Below are 19,529 nucleotides of genomic sequence, written 5' to 3' on the forward strand. Positions count from 1 at the left end.
CTGGCTGGACCAAGAAGAAGTCTCAACCACAGCCGTACATAAAACTCATAGCACGGATCGATAAGGAATCTTATGACCATTTCGGCCAGCCACTGTCATCCCGACCAAAATCGGCCAGGCTCCAGGCCATGGCCGACACTGGCTGTCAAAGCTGCCTCACAGGACTTAATATTTTCCACAAACTCGGGCTGCGTAATGAAGACCTGTTACCTGTCAACCTGAAGATGAATGCTGTTAACAGTGGAAGGGTCCGGATTATCGGCGCCATGCTCCTACACCTGTCTGGTCGCACAGCCAATGGCGACATTATTGAAACCCGACAAATCTGCTACATCTCACCTGACACACGGAACATGTATCTCAGTCGTGAAGCATGCGTCGATCTAGGCCTCGTGTCTAGTAGCTTCCCAACCATTGGCGAATCCAACACAGTTGGTGCTGCAGTGGCAGCAGTTATCGATGCAAATTGTAACTGCCCGGAAAGATCGCTTCCCCCTACACTGCCTACATCTATCCCATTTCCGGCCACTGACGAGAACCGAGAGAGGCTGGAGAAATGGCTACTGGAGTACTACAAAAGCAGCACATTCAATGTCTGCGAACACCAGCCACTACCCCACATGGAAGGTCCGCCTCTCACACTGATGGTTGACCCCGAGGCAACACCAAAAGCGGTGCACACCCCAGTGCCTGTCCCCTTACACTGGCAGGCAGAAGTCAAGGCTGGTATCGATCGCGACATCAGGTTAGGGGTCCTGGAACCGGTGCCAATTGGTGAACCAGTGACATGGTGCAGCAGAATGGTCGTCTGTCCAAAGAAGGATGGGACCCCACGGAGGACAGTTGATCTGCAACCACTGAATGCGCACTGCACACGTGAGACCCACCACACCCAGTCACCCTTCCATCAAGCAATGGCGGTGCCACATAACACCAAAAAGACGGTAACAGACGCCTGGAATGGCTATCACAGCGTTCCAATCAGAGAATGTGACCGCCATCTGACAACGTTCATCACACCATGGGGCCGATACCGTTACTGCACCACTCCCCAAGGTTACATCGCTTCAGGTGATGGATACTCCAGACGATTTGACGAAATTGTATCGGACTTCAAAAACAAGTCCAAATGTATTGATGATACCATCATGTGGAGCGACACATTGGAAGAGAGCTTTTTTCAGGCATGCAACTGGCTCGACCTGTGCGGCCGTAATGGGATTACGCAAAATCCGACGAAATTCCATTTTGGTCAGGACACGGTCGAATTCGCTGGATTCGAGATCACCATGGACAGTGTACGACCATGCCAAAGGTATCTCCAAGCGATACAGGACTTCCCCACACCAAAAACAATTACTGACATTCGCTCCTGGTTTGGGCTAGTCAATCAGGTAACATACTGCTTCAGCATGACCGAGAGGATGCGACCTTTTCGGGACCTCCTAAAACCATGCACCCCCTTCTACTGGGATGCAACACTACAATCCCTATTCGAAGAATCAAAACGACTCATCATATCTGAAGTCGCAAATGGGGTCCGGATCTTTGACAAGGAACGGACAACATGTCTCGCAACTGACTGGTCGAAGGATGGGATTGGCTTCTGGCTCCTCCAAAAACACTGCAGATGCCCTGGTGAAACCCCACAGTGCTGCCCCGATGGCTGGAAAATCACCCTTGCTGGAGGCCGCTTCACCCATGCAGCGGAGTCGCGCTATGCTCCGATAGAGGGTGAAGCTCTAGCAGTGGCGGACAGCCTGGAAAAAGTAAAGTATTTTGTGTTGGGATGCAAGAACCTGATTATTGCCATCGATCACAAGCCCTTAATCAAGCTTCTTGGTGACAGACGATTAGAGGACATCCATAACACGCGGCTTGCCAACTTGAAAGAAAGGACCCTAGCATATCGTTTCCGAATTATCCACATCCCGGGAAAACGACACTGCGTACCAGATGCGATTTCACGACATCCGTCGGGTGCCAGACCATCGGAACGACTGCCACTGGTGGATGACATTTCCTCCATTATGGATGTGGCCACATCGACTACACTAAGACAGCACACCTTGACTGGGCTGTGGACCACAGATGACGACACTGGCATGGAAATGGCTATTTCTATGGCAGCCATCAAGACACTCGATTCTGTGCGGTCCGTCACTTGGGACGATGTTCGGGACGAAACAGCAAGTGACACTCAGATGCTGCAGTTACTCAATTCTATTGAGCAGGGTCTACCTGCCAGTCGGGACGATTTCCCTGTGTCCATTTTGGAATACTTTCCCTTCCGTGAACACCTCTACACTATTGATGGCATAGTGGTCTACAAGGGGAGGATTATCATCCCACCGAAGCTACGGAAGCTTGTCCTTGAGAATCTTCATGCTGCTCACCAAGGAGTCACGGCTATGACCACCCGAGCCAGCAGCTCGATCTTTTGGCCTGGAATCACTCCCCAGATTCATGAGATGCGCAATCGCTGCTCACACTGCAATCGGATGGCCCCATCGCAACCAAGCGCTCCACCTACAGCCTCAGCTGAACCTGCCTACCCTTTCCAGTACGTTTGTTCAGATTACTTTCATCACAAGGGTCGGAGTTATTTGGTCACCGTTGATCGTTACTCTAATTGGCCAATCATTCAGCTAACAACTGGCGGGGCACAAGGCCTAGTGAAATGTCTGCGGTCGAACTTCGCCACTTATGGTATCCCCGACGAATTGGCATCTGACTGTGGGCCAGAATTCACGGCACATGACACCCAAGACTTCTTGCGTCGGTGGGGCGTTAACCATCGGTTGTCATCCACTGCCTTCCCACACAGCAACTGTCGTGCCGAGATCGCAGTCAAAACATCGAAAAGATTGATCACCGATAACACTGGTTCCAATGGTGAACTAGACACTGATCGGTTCCAACGTGCAATACTCCAGTACCGGAATGCACCGGATCAGGACACTAGGTTGTCTCCAGCCATGATCATCTTCAAGAGGCCAGTCAAGGACTTCATACCCATCATCCCAGGCAGATACTTGCCATCGGACACCTGGCGGGAAACACGCAACAATCGTGAGGAAGCTTTGCGCATTCGGCATGCCAGGGAGATCGAAAGACTCTCTGAACACACGACAAAACTACCTCCACTGGCCGTCGGGGACCATGTCCGGATCCAGAACCAGACCGGCCTGGAACCACGAAAATGGGACCGGACCGGAACCGTGATTGAGGTAAAACAATTCGATCAATACGTTGTCAAGGTGGATGGCTCCGGAAGAATCACTCTCCGGAATCGTAAGTTCCTGCGACGTTTTACGCCTTTCAGCATGACAACTCCCACTACGACTGGCAAAAGTGGCATGCTGCCAACCGTTATGCCAAGTGTTATGCCAATCGTTCCGAAATACTTAATGTCTGGTACCCAACCCATCGCCGCTCCAAGAGTCTGTCTCAATCCTGTTACCACTCCCCAGAAGGGTGAACCCCAACATGTCATTGCGCCGGGCTTACCATCACAGACACTCCGCTCCACCACCGCGATGACACCACCTGCGAGAGTCGCTAACCAACCACATGTGCAGACCACCGCCACACCTCCACGGTCACTGCCTATTTCTGCCCCCTTGACGGTTCGGGTGATGATGGACCAGCTGGAGGGGACTCCGGCGTCGGACAGGGCGATAGTGAACCACCCACCGGAGACTCCCACAATGGACCAGGAAATTACGAACTGCCCTCAGAGGACTCCGACGATTGATCGGGTGGTGACGGGCCGCCCGAAGCGGATTATCAAACCACCAGCCCGATTCAATTCAGAAGAATATCAATTATAAACTCATGTGATCCTTTTTCTCGGTCTCCAGTTTCGTTCTATTCTGTGTCACAATTGAACGTTTTTGGGAAAGGGAGATAGACAACTCTTGTATGGTGCTGTTCTCTATTGCGTTCTCATCTTGTGTAATACTGCGCATTGTTATTTGCATATTCTGTATCTATTATCTTATTCTAATATCTACCATCGCTTTCTTTGTCTTGCAGATTGATTGTTCATCGTTGTTGCTAATAAACCTGCATTCAATTGATACATTCTTGTTTATACCCTAAACTGAACACATGGCCATTTCGCCACCACAAGCAACTTGTCTGGATCAGCATCACAAATGAAGAAATTTGGGATCTATGGATACGGTGCAAATGCAACTTGCATATGTTTAGCCACAGTTGCTCACATTCCTTACTTTTTTGAACAATGGCTGACAAAACTGCTGAGGTCCGTCAGGTTGTTGTTGTTGAGCATCTGATGCACAATCAAAGAAACTCAATTTTAGCACAAGGTGCACACTTACTACATGTTGAATGAAATAATAAGCCAATAACAAAACAATAACCTCGACACAAGGAGAATCTTCAACACCTCACCAGATGGGAAGAATTTCATTATGAATGGCGAGAATTTAAATTCTCCACTGGCACGGAGGAAGTTGGACTTTGCCTCGCTCGTTACAATCCACACGGAGATAATAATAACAATGCGCCATCTGAAGGAGACTTTTCTCTGGTCATTTTGAGGGAAAGGAAGGGTGATCGGAGAGGTAAGGAGAGTGGCAGAAGAGGTATACATATCCTCCAGTTAATTGTCTAAACGAATGCATTATCGAATATACAGGGTGTCCCAAAATTAGGTATACAGAAATTGATTACTTATTTATTTATTTTTAACACATGGAAAGTTAGTGCCTTCGGGTTAAATAAAAATAAAATAAATATAATTTTTTTAATTTAATTAACTGTATACATACTTTTGGCACACCCTGCCAAAAGCAGGTATACAGGATATGCATATGTAGTAATATCCACCTGTACAAAAGGTGTGTTTGGAAAAAGCCAAAATCATTTACAAACAAATATTATGATGGTTTCTTCTTTTGGTCAAACCCTCAAAGTCTCCATCCGTCAATTTGGTTCCATCTGAAAATTTAAAATGAAAACTATTTCTTGCTTTACCCAAACAAAGTTTGCACAAAATTTTTTGTTTTTTATATGTACTCAATTGCAACCTACAAACGACATAATGGGTGTGGCTCCCTTGTGGCTAAACATATGAGGAAGCCTGTTTGTCGCTAAAGGTGGCAAAAAGGGTTGGCGTCAGGAAGGGCATCCGGCCGTAAAACATTGCTTCAAAAAGGGGACCAAAAAACAACAACAACCACGGTTCCCGAAAAAGGCCAACCCCCGCTTACGGGGAAAAATGGCCTCTAAAGGTGGTTATTTTTTTTTTATATAAACGACAATCTGTATTACCTGAGCTTTTGATAAAGCCAATGATAAAGAAGGCCAAACATATTTGTTATAATATTATTTTGGTTCAAGCAGAAGCATAAGTATTACTTCCTTTAAATCCCTGGCAGGTGCGTATAATGAAAAATTATATTTACCTCCGCCACCGAGGGTGGATGGATGGAGGTTCTGTTTTCACCCCTGTCTGTCTGTTTGTCCAACTGTCTGTCAGTCTGTCTGTTCGTTTGTGAACAAAATATCTCAAAAAGTTGTGGACGAATTCGGATGAAATTTGGCAGACATTTAGCGTATGGGACAAGGACGAAATGATTACATTTTGGTGAAGATCCGGATTCGAATCCGGCTACTATAATTTTTAAGAGATTCTTCACCATTGAGAGAAAGGGCCAAAAACTATACATAGCAGGATATCTCAAAAAGTTATGGATGAATTTGGACGAAACCTGTTGGACAGGTTGTGTGTGTGACAAGGAAGAATCGATTCAATTTTGGTGAAGATCTGGATCAAGCTCGTAGAATTTTTTAAGTGATTCTTCACCATTGAGTGATATGGCCAACCAGGTGGAGGTATGCTCTCCACTGAGTGCCGTTCTAGTTATCTGCTGTGTTCGGTTTAGCTTTCATTTTAGAAGCGTGCTTGTTCTGCTCGTACATTCACAAATTTACACTAAAATCCATTAAACTACAACCAAATTATTTCCTCCTTAAACTCGTGTCGAGGTTTCTTGCTCTTACCACATCATAAAAAAAAAAGCAAAGGTGGAAAGAAATAATGTTGCGTTCGTATGTTAGTAGGTAACTCAATGATCAGGGTCAGTGCCTTCTGCATTCCAACACCACTTGTACACTTTGGGACTAAAACTTCCTCATGAAGGAAAGGAACGGTGATCAGAGAGGTTATGAGAGGGGATAAAGTGGTGAGAGACTATAAAAGGGAAGAGGAATGTACAGATCAGAAAACGTGGGTGGGGATGGGCGAGGGTAGGGGGGTGGAAGAAGTCGCCGAGTGGGGGTATGGCCAATATTTGTGAGGGAGCGAGGTGTGAGTGAGGCCAATATTTGTGAGGGAGCGAGGTGTGAGTGAGGCCAATATTTGTGAGGGAGCGAGGTGTGAGTGAGGCCAATATTTGTGAGGGAGCGAGGTGTGAGTGAGGCCAATATTTGTGAGGGAGCGAGGTGTGAGTGAGGCCAATATTTGTGAGGGAGCGAAGTGGGAGTGAGACCAATCTTTGTGAGGGAGTGAAGTGGGAGTGAGGCCAATATTTGTGAGGGAGCGAGGTGTGAGTGAGGCCAATATTTGTGAGGGAGCGAAGTGGGAGTGAGGCCAATATTTGTGAGGGAGAAAAGTGGGAGTGAGACCAATATTTGTGAGGGAGCGAAGTGGGAGTGAGGCCAATATTTGTGAGGGAGCGAGGTGTGAGTGAGGCCAATATTTGTGAGGGAGCGAGGTGTGAGAGACCAATATTTGTGAGGGAGCGAAGTGGGAGTGAGGCCAATATTTGTTAGAGAGCAAAGTGGGAGTGAGGCCAATATTTGTTAGAGAGCAAAGTGGGAGTGAGGCCAATATTTGTGAGTGAGTGAAGTGGTAGTGCGGCCAATATTTGTGAGGGAGCGAAGTGGGAGTGAGGCCAATATTTGTGAGTGAGTGAAGTGGTCGTGCAGCCAATATTTGTTGGAGAGCAAAGTGGGAGTGAGGCCAATATTTGTGAGTGAGTGAAGTGGTCGTGCAGCCAATATTTGTTGGAGAGCAAAGTGGGAGTGAGGCCAATATTTGTGAGGGAGCGAAGTGGGAGTGAGGCCAATATTTGTGAGGGAGCGAAGTGGGAGTGAGGCCAATATTTGTGAGGGAGAGAAGTGGGAGTGAGACCAATATTTGTGAGGGAGCGAAGTGGGAGTGAGGCCAATATTTGTGAGGGAGCGAGGTGTGAGTGAGGCCAATATTTGTGAGGGAGCGAGGTGTGAGTGAGACCAATATTTGTGAGGGAGCGAAGTGGGAGTGAGGCCAATATTTGTTAGAGAGCAAAGTGGGAGTGAGGCCAATATTTGTTGGAGAGCAAAGTGGGAGTGAGGCCAATATTTGTGAGTGAGTGAAGTGGTCGTGCAGCCAATATTTGTGAGGGAGCGAAGTGGGAGTGAGGCCAATATTTGTGAGTGAGTGAAGTGGTCGTGCAGCCAATATTTGTAGGAGAGCAAAGTGGGAGTGAGGCCAATATTTGTGAGTGAGTGAAGTGGTAGTGCGGGCAATATTTGTGAGGGAGCGAAGTGGGAGTGAGGCCAATATTTGTGAGTGAGTGAAGTGGTAGTGCAGCCAATATTTGTTGGAGAGCAAAGTGGGAGTGAGGCCAATATTTGTGAGGGAGCGTAGTGGGAGTGAGGCCAATATTTGTGAGTGAGTGAAGTGGTAGTGCAGCCAATATTTGTTGGAGAGCAAAGTGGGAGTGAGGCCAATATTTGTGAGTGAGTGAAGTGGGAGTGAGGCCAAAAAAGCAATCACCCTTTTAGGAAGTGTTCAAGCAAATAAATTAGGTAACATACAAACATGACAATAAATTAACATTTTATCCATGTGTGCCAAATTTATCAAAACAGTGCTGTCCAAGATTGACGAACGTCATATTTTACAGATCCAGGTGACGATTGCAAAATACTCCAATTAATACACCTTACTCCCTAAAATTCTTAAAATTCAACCAGAATTTGGGTCACATATTTAATAGCGAATGCATAATTTAAGTTTAAAACTCATAATGGTCAACAGGTTTTATTTTAACATTGCCCAAGGCTCTTTGAGGGTATATCTATCCATAATGCGGTAGGTGTTTGCTTGTGTGTGTGTGTGTGTGTGTGTGTGTGTGTGTGTGTGTGTGTGTGTGTGTGTGTGTGTGTGTGTGTGTGTGTGTGTGTGTGTAATGGGGCAAATTTCGCAATTTTTTTTTTTTAACCAAAGGTAGGCGGGGATTTCAAATAATATTTCAATCTTCATAATAAAATGGAACATTCTCAAAATTATGACATAGAATGGGATATTTTGTAATCAATAAAATTTCTTTCAAAATTATAAAGTGCATTTCCAAGAATGTGCCGCAGCACATTGTACACTGAAGGTGGGTCGAGAAGGGTACTTCCGTCTGGAGGGCAGGAGTACCCGCTAGTATATTATATATGTATATATGCCCGCTATTACATACATGTATATCCTCAGTCATTGGTTTGCACATGTACCAGAATTATTTTAAAAATACAACTATTCAGTCAATTCTGTCAACCTATAATTACCTTTCCATTGATTTACTTTACCGAGAAACCTTAGCACTTTTAACGGTTAGTGACAATATTATGCTGTTAAAGGAAAATCATAGCAAAATAACACGACGAATAATTTTCTTTTCGTCCATTTTACTTCACCGAGGAAAATTTATTATTTTGGAAACAAATGAATTCTCCTACAGACGGAACCTCAGAGACCTTACTAATCCATCCGTGGCAAGTTGGAGTTGACGAAAAATGAGTTTGTATGATTACCAATCAAAAGCGAGTTTTTAAAAAGTTTTTTTTATTTGAAGTGATTAGAAGTGAAGTGATACTGTGTGCGAAATCCTGGTGGGTTGTGAACATAGCCTTCAGTGAGGGAAGGCTCTTGACGCCACGCAGCATTGCATATTGTCCTTGTACTCCAAAAAATTTGGGGGTATTAGGAGAACAAATGAACAGAAATAATGAAAAACTGAAAACCAGAGTAACACCTTCCATATTGGCTCGAGTTCGATATACAGGTTTAATTAGTCCGTGTGTCAATCCTTGTGAGGGAAGGAGGAGGGATGCAAGTTTGGAGTTAGTAGTGGGGGGAGGGGAGTGAGGAAGGATGTGGATTTCGAGTTGGGAAGGGGAGTTGGGAAGGGGGGATGCGGACTTGGAGTTTTACAGGGGCAGGAAAGTTGTCTGAAGCAACCAAGAAAAGCTACACAAGATGTGATTGGGTCTTGTTATTTATGTTAGCCACTATTGGCATTGAACATGGTACATGTTTTGGGGCCTCGGTGGTGTGCATTTGTCTACGCTGTCACTGATGACATGCCAACAGGTGATGAAACTGGTCCGGCGGCTGATGGGGCAGGGGGGGGGGGGGGGTGGGTAAAGCATTGGGATTCTCATGCATGTGCTACTTGTGAACACCTGCAGCTGTAGAGGAACACAGTAGGGTTTGAAACGGTAAAGTGCTTACCTTGTGTGTCTTCAGACATATTTATTTGGCTAGAAGAGCAGTACAGGGGGATTAATTATATGACAATCCTAGCCATCTGGGGTTAATTGGTGGGGTGAGAGATGTGATTGGATCTTGAGATGTACAGTCAGACCCAGCTATTCGCGGTGGATAAAGTGCGACCTGTCTCTCTATTCGCAGAAAAATGTCCCGCAAATTCGCGGTTTTTCAGGGGCGCAAAAAAAAAATTCACAAGCCACTAGCTTGACATTTGTAAAACCCATCTTTCACTAGCCATGCATAAAGCAGCTGGACATACGCAAAAAAACTTCTTCTATGAGCCGTGAGCATGACCTGCTCCTGTGTTCGCTGCCGTGTGTTTCGCGTTTTCATGGCTTTTGCGGGATATCCTGTCATTCACATTGTGAATAGCTTCACGTGATATTCCACCATTCACAGGTAAACAAGGTTTCGTGAGATATCCTAACCGATGGTAAACATTGCTTCGCTGGATATCACACCAGCCGCATAACACGTCATCCCTGTGAGTTACTGTACAGATTGAAAACACTCCACAGTATCTATTAGAGCAATTAACTGTCTCCCTTTTCCCCCATTGAAACAATGGCACGGCATTCATTCGTGGATTTTCATCGACATTCGTTGATTATTGCCGACATTCGCGGGTTTTGTCTCGCCATTTCCATGACTTTCGTCAACCTTCGTGGATTATCATGGACATGTTGGGGATTTGCCTCACCATTTGGGGATTTTGCCTCGCCATTCGCGGTTTGTTCCTCACTATTCATGGATTTCGTGCCTCGGGAACCAATCCTCCCCTTTTTCCATTGAAACAATACCCTACTATTCGTGGGTTTCGCTATTCGCGGATTTTCCAGGAACGCATCCCCTGCGAATAGCAGGGTCTGACTGTATACGTACATAATCTGCACAATAAGGACATTAGAATATGCCAGTGTACTTTTATGTGAATTAAAGAGACGTTAGTCGACAAATTGTTACCGTATGTCGGAAATTAAACTGGGATCCCAGCATCGTGACATACAGTATGTACTCTGGTGGTATCAACACAGGCCAATGCAGACCAGAAATACCATGCAAAGACATTTCTGTACAAGACATTCAAATATTTTGGTGACAAATTTGTCATGGTTGCGAGTGTGCAGGTGACAGAAAGTTACTTGGGATCATATGAAAACTGCATTTGGGATTAGACTGTTCCATCAAAAATGCACATACATGACCTGAAATTTACAAATTGTGTAGTTTTTACAGTGTAGATTTACAAATTGTGTAGATTTTACAGTGTAGATTTACAAATTGTGTAGTTTTTACAGTGTAGAGTTACAAATTGTGTAGTTTTTAGTGTAGATTTACAAATTGTGTAGTCTTTACAGTGTAGATTTACAAATTATGTATTTTTTACAGTGTAGCTTCACAAATTGTGTAGTTTTTACAGTGTAGATTTACAAATTGGGTAGTTTTTGCAGTGTAGATTTACAAATTGTGTAGTTTTTACAGTGTAGATTTACAAATTGTGTAGTTTTTAGTGTAGATTTACAAATTATGTGGCTTTTACGGTGTAGATTTTACAAATTGTGTAGCTTTTACGGTGTAGATTTACAAATTGTGTAGTTGTTATGGTGTAGATTTACAAATTGTGTAGTGTTTACAGTGTAGATTTACAAATTGTGTAGTTTTTAGTGTAGATTTACAAATTATGTAGCTTTTACGGTGTAGATTTTACAAATTATGTAGCTTTTACAGTGTAGATTTACAAATTGTGTAGTTGTTACGGCATAGATTTACAAATTGTGTTGTTTTTATGGTGTAGATTTACAAATTGTGTCGTTTTTACGGTGTAGATTTACAAATTGTGTCGTTTTTACAGTGTAGATTTACAAATTGTGTAGTTTTTAGTGTATATTTACAAATTGTGTAGATTTTACAGTGCAGATTTACAAATTGTGTAGTTTTTACAGTGTATATTTACAAATTGTGTAGTTTTTCCAGTGTATATTTACAAATTGTGTAGTTTTTATGGTGTCGATTTACAAATTGTGTCGCTTTTACGGTGTAGTTTTTATAAATTGTGTAGTTTTATAAATTGTGTAGTTTTTGCGGTGTAGATTTATAAATTGTGTAGTTTTTACGGTGTAGTTTTATAAATTGTGCAATTTTTACAGTGTAGTTTTTACGGCGTAGATTTATAAATTGTGTAGTTGTTATGGTGTAGATTTACAAATTGTGTAGTTTTTAGTGTAGATTTACAAATTATGTGGCTTTTACGGTGCAGATTTTACAAATTGTGTAGCTTTTATGGTGTAGATTTACTTGTGTAGTTGTTACGGTGTAGATTTACAAATTGTGTAGTTTTACAGTGTAGATTTACAAATTGTGTAGTTTTTAGTGTTGATTTTTTTTTGTATACAAGATCGAGGCTCGTGAAACAGCTAACATTAATTATACAAAAAGTCAAACCGACACAAACAGACACGTAAAACACAAAATAAGGGGAGCGGTAGACAAGATGGGGTGAGAGGGGGAAGGACACAAACACAACATTTGAGAGCAGGGACATCGAGAGAACTGCGGGAGGGAGAGTGCTTGGGGGGAGGTGGGAGAGGTACAAAACATATGGACACTGCAAGGACTTCCAGGAAAGAAGTTGGAATTTCAAAAAAGTGTATCTGGGATGAATTAGCAGGGGTAGAAAAGTTATGTGGTTATGTGTGATTATGTGGTAGATTTACAAATCATGTGGCTTTTACGGTGGAGATTTTACAAATTGTGCAGCTTCTACGGTGTGGAATTACAAATTGTGCAGTTTCTACGGTGTGGAATTACAAATTGTGTAGTTGTTACGGTGTAGATTTAGAAATTGTGTCGTTTTTACGGTGTAGATTTACAAATTGTGTCGTTTTTACCTTGTAGATTTTACAAATTGTGTAGCTTTTACGGTGTGGAGTTACAAATTGCATAGTTGTTACGGTGTAGCTTAACAAATGTGCAGTTTTTACGGTGTATATTTACAAATTGTGTCGTTTTTACGGTGTAGATTTACAAATTGTGTCGTTTTTACGGTGTAGATTTACAAATTGTGCCGTTTTTACAGTGTAGATTTACAAATTGTGTTGTTTCTACGGTGTAGATTTACAAATTGTGTAGTTTTATAAATTGTGTAATGTTTACAGTGTAGATTTACAAATTGTGTAGTTTTTGCGGTGTAGTTTTATAAATTGTGCAGTTTTTACAGCGTAGATTTACAAATTGTGTTGCTTTTACAGTGTAGATTTACAAATTGTGTAGTTTTCACAGTGTAGATTTACAAATTGTGTAGTTTTTACAGTGTAGATTTACAAATTGTGCCGTTTTTACAGTGTAGATTTACAAATTGTGTTGTTTCTACGGTGTAGATTTACAAATTGTGTAGTTTTATAAATTGTGTAATGTTTACAGTGTAGATTTACAAATTGTGTAGTTTTTGCGGTGTAGTTTTATAAATTGTGCAGTTTTTACAGCGTAGATTTACAAATTGTGTTGCTTTTACAGTGTAGATTTACAAATTGTGTAGTTTTTACATTGTAGATTTACAAATTGTGTAGTTTTTACATTGTAGATTTACAAATTGTGTCGTTTTTACACTGTAGATTTACAAATTGTGTAGTTTTTACATTGTAGATTTACAAATTGTGCAGTTTTTACATTGTAGATTTACAAATTGTGTCATTTTTAGTGTAGATTTACAAATTGTGTCGTTTTTACACTGCAGATTTACAAATTGTGTAGTTTTTACATTGTAGATTTACAAATTGTGTAGTTTTTACGGTGTAGATTTACAAATTGTGTAGTTTTTACAATGTAGATTTACAAATCGTGTAGTTTTTATGGTGTCGATTTACAAATTGTGTAGTTTTTGCAGTGTAGATTTACAAATTGTGTAGTTTTTACGGTGTAGATTTACAAATTGTGTAGTTTTTACGGTGTAGATTTACAAATTATGTAGTTTTTACAGTGTAGATTTACAAATTGTGTAGTTTTTACGGTGTAGATTTAAAAATTGTGTAGTTTTTATGATGTAGATTTACAAATTGTGTAGTTTTTACAGTGTAGATTTACAAATTGTGTAGTTTTTACGGTGTAGATTTACAAATCATGTAGTTTTTCTGGTGTAGATTTACAAATTGTGTAGTTTTTACGGTGTAGATTTACAAATTGTGTAGTTTTTATGGTGTAGATTTACAAATTGTGTAGTTTTTACGGTGTAGATTTACAAATTGTGTAGTTTTTATGGTGTAGATTTACAAATTGTGTAGTTTTTACAGTGTAGATTTAAAAATTGTGTCGTTTTTACGGTGTAGATTTACAAATTGTGTAGTTTTTCTGGTGTAGATTTACAAATTGTGTCGTTTTTGCAGTGTAGATTTACAAATTGTGTCTGGAACATTATGTTAATGATGTTGATGACATAGGTGCTTTCATTATGACGCCATAAATCGACAAGTAGAACACTTTATCCGATCGATATGAAAATTATTGAGCGTGATCTCGGGATATATTGGTCAAGAAAAAAAAATGATGACGGCATTAGTCATGGGGTTAGGCAGCCATATTTTTACAGTGTAGCCTGTTGGGCAATGCCGTCTGAAACACCGTTTATCTGTCCGTCCAGTGTATGTACGTATGTCCCTCACAAACGTCCACCAATCAAAGCTGAGGATTTGGTCACATGACAAGGGGACAGCCGATCCTCCATTGAGCAAATCCAAGCCCAGCTACGCTGTTGTTATACTATTGGTCTTGTTTGTTACTCATGTAGATATGCATAGAGGAGTAGAGGACCAAGAAAAAAAGAAAACTCCATGAAACCAAACAGATTCGATACATTTAGTGGTTGACTGGTTGCACCTCCATTTTAACACAAATTAAGGAAATAATTACACATTGGTTTATCAAGCCAACTGGAGAACCACATTGCAGACCGATTTTCTCATTCAGGTGCAAATTTATCTGGTACCCACAGTCCCACACTCCAAGCCCCCCCACCCCCAGCCTAACCTCTTCATAAATGTACCACCCCATCCTCCATCTCAACATACCATTACACCTTTAATCCTAAAACCCGCCCAAATCCACATCATTGCACATTTAATCCTAAGCCCCGCCCACATCCACACATCATTACACCTCTCACACGAAGCCCCGCCCTTTCTTTAGCTCTTCCAATGTACCCAACCACTTTTTCCGCCATACTATCCCACCTGTCCCATCCCAAAACAAATAGCGCCATATAAAGGTAATTCGTATAATCAATTTGAGCCACATTTTGTTTCCTTGAGCACTCTGAGCACTGCAGTGTTGTGGTGTGCGTGGCTCCAACACGTCTCGCATTACACACCAACGGCAACACATTCATTACACACCAACAACCAACACATCTGACACAATCATGGTGATCCACCGACATACACAGCAACACAGGGCAGCCATTGTCTGTTACCACGATCAGATCATCGAAGGAGACACGATCACAACTCACCCAAAGGTTCGTAGCCCAACTCATCGTGCGTGGCGACCGCGCACCTGTCCTCACGGTCTTCCTCGAGCCCCAAAGGTCCCCAACGACGACTACCTACCTGCCTGCCTGCCTGCCTGCCGCGAGATCGTACAAACTTAGGCCACGCCCGCCCCTGGGCCATCGCGTGTGACGTCATCACGCACACCTACCTGCACAGGTTTCGGTTAAATGTTTTAAAATGCCCTCGGTTAGAATCCTGTCGTTCGAATCGCTACTTTCTACGGAAATTAAAATGATATTACCTTGCGGACCAACAATGATAAAGCTTAAAGGTGTGCCAGTCCCAGCATCAGGCAGGAAACTCACCTGCACCGCGGCATCATGCTCACGTGTCACGTGACATCTGCGGGTGTAGGTAATGTTACCTTTGTTTTTTTTGTTTTACCCACCACACATTTACCTGCTTGCTATTCAATTAACCTGTTGTTGGCATGGAGACGTTATATAATTGATTATTTTCTCTTAAAGAACCTGTTTGCTAGAATGTTCTTTATATGCCTCCTGTATTTGAAAAATGGCTCAGCTTCCCACTCAGGAACTAGTCAGGAGTAGTTGACAATGAGCCAGGCCTCAATTGTTTTCCATGGAGTGGTTTCAGCGATATAGAGGTGCGAAGTTTTTCCAAGATGGTGCCTGTATCACGTGACCTATGACGTCATAATAATGATTAAAATATTCTACAGGAGGAGGCCCTCCTATGGTGAAAATGTCATGTCAATCGGACCAACGGTTGCCGAGAAAATGAATTTTTAAAATGCAGACATGGCACACGTACGCACTCGAATGCTTAACCTCACTTTTCGCTTCGCGAGCGCAAGGTAACAATTCCCTTAGCGTCGTCTGCGACTCACTCTGGGCATCACATCCACTTCCCAGCTCGATATTCATGAGAGTACATTTTGCTGTCGACCACTTATCTCTTTACCGTGACTTTTATTTTTACATGGACAGTCAACATGTGTTGTTGTACAACATTATGTACCAGTATTTTGTCTGCACCTTCCGTTCGAATAATGCACTAAGAGGGGGAGCACCATACCATACCTGTTCATTACCTCCACCAGAAAAGGTGGATGGAGGTTATGTTTTCACCCCTGTCTGTCCGTTTGTGAACATATCTCAAAAACTTGTGGACGGATTCGGACGAAATTTGGCAGAGATGTAGTGTATGTGACAAGGACGAAATGATTCGATTTTGGTGAAGATCAGGATTCGGATCCGGCTACTAGAATTTTTAAAAGTGATTCTTCAACATTGGGAGATAGGGACAAAAACGATACATAGCAGGATATCTCAAAACGTTATGGATGGATTTGGACAAAACTTGGTGGACAGGTTGGGTGTCTGACAAGGACAAATATATTCGATTTTGGTGAAGATCTGAAAATGGATTCGGATATGAGAATTATTTAATTTCTTAAGTAATTCTTCAACATTGGGAGATGGAGCCAAAAATGATACATAGCAGGATATCTGAAAAAGTTGTGGACGGATTTGGACTAATCTTGGTGGACAGGTTGGGTGTCTCACTTGAACTAATAGATTCGATTTTGGTGAAGATCCGGATTCGGCTCGTATAAGTTTTTAAGTGATTCTTCACCATTGAGTGATATGGCCAACCAGGTGGAGGTATGCTCTCTACTGAGTGTCGTTCTAGTTTTGCTTTTGATATTTTACATGTAAACTAGCAAGAGTACCCGGCGTTGCCGGAGGGTTGGAGGCAGGAGAGGGAGGGGTGAGGAAGGGAGTGGGGGGAGTGGAAGGGGGAGGGATGTGAGAGGTGAGGGGAGGGGGAGGGGATGGGGGGAGGGCAGTGGAGGGGATGGGGGGAGGGCAGTGGAGGGGATGGGGGGGGGAGGACAGGGGAGGGGATGGGGGGGGGGGGAGGACAGGGGAGGGGATGGGGGGAGGACAGGGGAGGGGATGGGGGGAGGGCAGTGGAGGGGATGGGGGGAGGGCAGTGGAGGGGATGGGGGGGGAGGACAGGGGAGGGGATGGGGGGAGGACAGGGGAGGGGATGGGGGGAGGACAGGGGAGGGGATGGGGGGAGGGCAGGGGAGGGGATGGGGGGGAGGGCAGGGGAGGGGATGGGGGGGAGGACAGGGGAGGGGATGGGGGGAGGACAGGGGAGGGGATGGGGGGAGGACAGGGGAGGGGATGGGGGGAGGGCAGGGGAGGGGATGGGGGGGAGGGCAGGGGAGGGGATGGGGGGGAGGGCAGGGGAGGGGATGGGGGGAGGGCAGTGGAGGGGATGGTGGGAGGGCAGGGGAGGGGATGGGGGGAGGGCAGTGGAGGGGATGGGGGGAGGGTAGTGGAGGGGATGGGGGGGAGGACAGTGGAGGGGATGGGGGGGAGGACAGGGGAGGGGATGGGGGGAGGACAGGGGAGGGGATGGGGGGAGGACAGGGGAGGGGATGGGGGGGAGGGCAGGGGAGGGGATGGGGGGGAAGGGGTGGTAGGAGGAGGAGGAGAAGGGAGGGGAGGGGGAGGGGGAGGAGGAGGAGAAGGGAGGGGAGGGGGAGGGGGAGGAGAAGGGAGGGGAGAGGAGGGGAGGGGAAGGAGTAGGAGGGGGGAGGGGTGTGGTGGGGATGGGGTAGGAGGGGGAGGGGAGGGGAGATGAGGGGGGGTAGGAGGGGGAGGGGAGGGGAGAGGAGGGGGGGTAGGGGAGGGGGAGGGGAGGCAGGAGAGGAAACGGGTTCATATATATGCTAGTTCATATATATGCTAGTTCATATATATATATGCTTTGTGAATGTGGTGTTCATCACGTTTCTGAGTTAAGTGTGTTGCCAATCAGGAAGAAGGAGAAGCCGCACTACCAACTTCGTACACTCCCGGATTGTTTGATTTATTTGTGTTGAAATGTCTGGTGATTGTTTTGTATTTATTTACGCGAATGTGTACTTGTATATAACTGTGAGTAATTAAAAAGGCTTGGGCACTATCGAGCGATTTTTTTATTTTTATTTTATTCAAAAAAACCAACTTTGTTTTTTCAAAAAGGTTTTTTTGTTGTTGTTCTAAAACACTCCTAGGCACTCACTAATGAACCTCTGAAAGTTTGACGAAGATCCGTTCAGCCATTTCTGAGAAAAATGGCGACACACAGACAGACAGACACACACATACACACATACAGACCACTGAACTGAAAATATATAGAATGACCATCGCCATTCACACCGCACAGGTGGAGGTGTAGCTACCGGGCGCCATCTTGGTTGGCACTCGATGCTGGGCGATGGTGATTTCCGTCACGCGTTTGCACGTAATTCAGAGCGAAAAGCGATTGCGTTTTTTCACCTTTTGTGCGATCGTTTTTCAATAGGAAACCTATCACAGTTACAACAGTTTCCTTTATCCTTTCCTTTTCACAACTTCCATAGCACTATGGACTATGAATTAAACGTCTTTGAAACAGCTGTGAAACGTCTTTCCACAACCCTTCCGTAACCGATTGGAGCAGTTTATTGCCGCACAAAATGGCATTTTAACAGTTGTCTGGCTTTTAAAATCTGGGACACGTTCAAAACAAACGAGATCCGCGAAGCGAGTCTGTCGAGTCGTGCCGACCAAGATGGCGACACGGCGGCTTCACTTTTCACGGAGTATGAGCGTTCTATATATTTTCAATTCAGTGACACAGATCAACATCTCTCTTATGTAGATGTGCTTGAGCTCTGATTTACCGATGGATTTCTGGTGGGAGCAGGGAGGCGACGGAAGAGACCGGCTTGGAAAGCGATAGCGAGCTGCTTGGTAATGAAACACTCTAGATATAATTAATAGTTCGTGTATTCTGAATCCAGGTGGGTAGTTCGAAACCTGATCTAGTGTGAAAAGCTCAGTGTTTACATATAAGTGTGTAAAAAGTATCAAATAAATCTAATATATAAAGGAGCTCGCTCGGTCACGGCGGACGTCCATGTGCGTGCGTGGGTCCGTGTGCGTGCGTGGGTCCGTGTGCGTGAGCAATAACGGTATATACCCCCAACACAATCGGTAACGTTATCAATCAGATTCCAGGCAATCTGCAAGCAGTATGATATAGTTGAGTAAACTGATAGATATGCCGGTTTAAAATTACATTAAAACAAAAACTATTCTTCCTTCATCTTCTTCTTCACTTATGAAAATGCCTAACGTGAGTCTCATTCAATCACGTTTGTGGTGTCGTGCCTCATTCATCTTCTTCTTCACTTATTCTGAATCTTACGCAATCCCGTTTCTCATATCGATTTGATTCAGAAAACGCTTGCTATAATCAATACTTATTCTTTCAACATTTCCATTTTATTCATATAACAGTAATATATCGCCCTATCAAACAGTATTTCTTATTATACACCGCCTTTTAAAGCAGACGTAAATCTTTATCTTTAACAGTGATATTTCTGTCAGCGAAACGGCGGGTCTTGTCATCTAGTGCGA

At 43.8% G+C, this 19,529-nt stretch overlaps 1 protein-coding gene across 2 annotated transcripts in view; it reads right to left on the bottom strand.

The window, feature by feature from the left end:
- LOC137422946 (formin-binding protein 1-like) overlaps positions 1-15,229 on the bottom strand; it is an 80,062-nt gene extending 64,833 nt beyond the window's left edge. Inside the window, exon 1 of one of the 2 annotated variants that reach the window (XM_068109625.2) lies at positions 15,060-15,229. In XM_068109625.2, the coding sequence (XP_067965726.2) occupies positions 15,060-15,083 (24 nt within the window). In that variant the 5' untranslated portion in view covers positions 15,084-15,229. The remainder of the gene's footprint in view (positions 1-15,059) is intronic. The other variant, XM_068109626.2, reaches the window with a different exon arrangement.
- Positions 15,230-19,529: the final 4,300 nt, after the last annotated feature.

Source organism: Myxine glutinosa, chromosome 3 (assembly GCF_964187855.1).
Source record: "Myxine glutinosa chromosome 3, kmMyxGlut1.1, whole genome shotgun sequence".
NCBI classification, from domain to species: Eukaryota; Metazoa; Chordata; class Myxini; order Myxiniformes; family Myxinidae; genus Myxine; species Myxine glutinosa.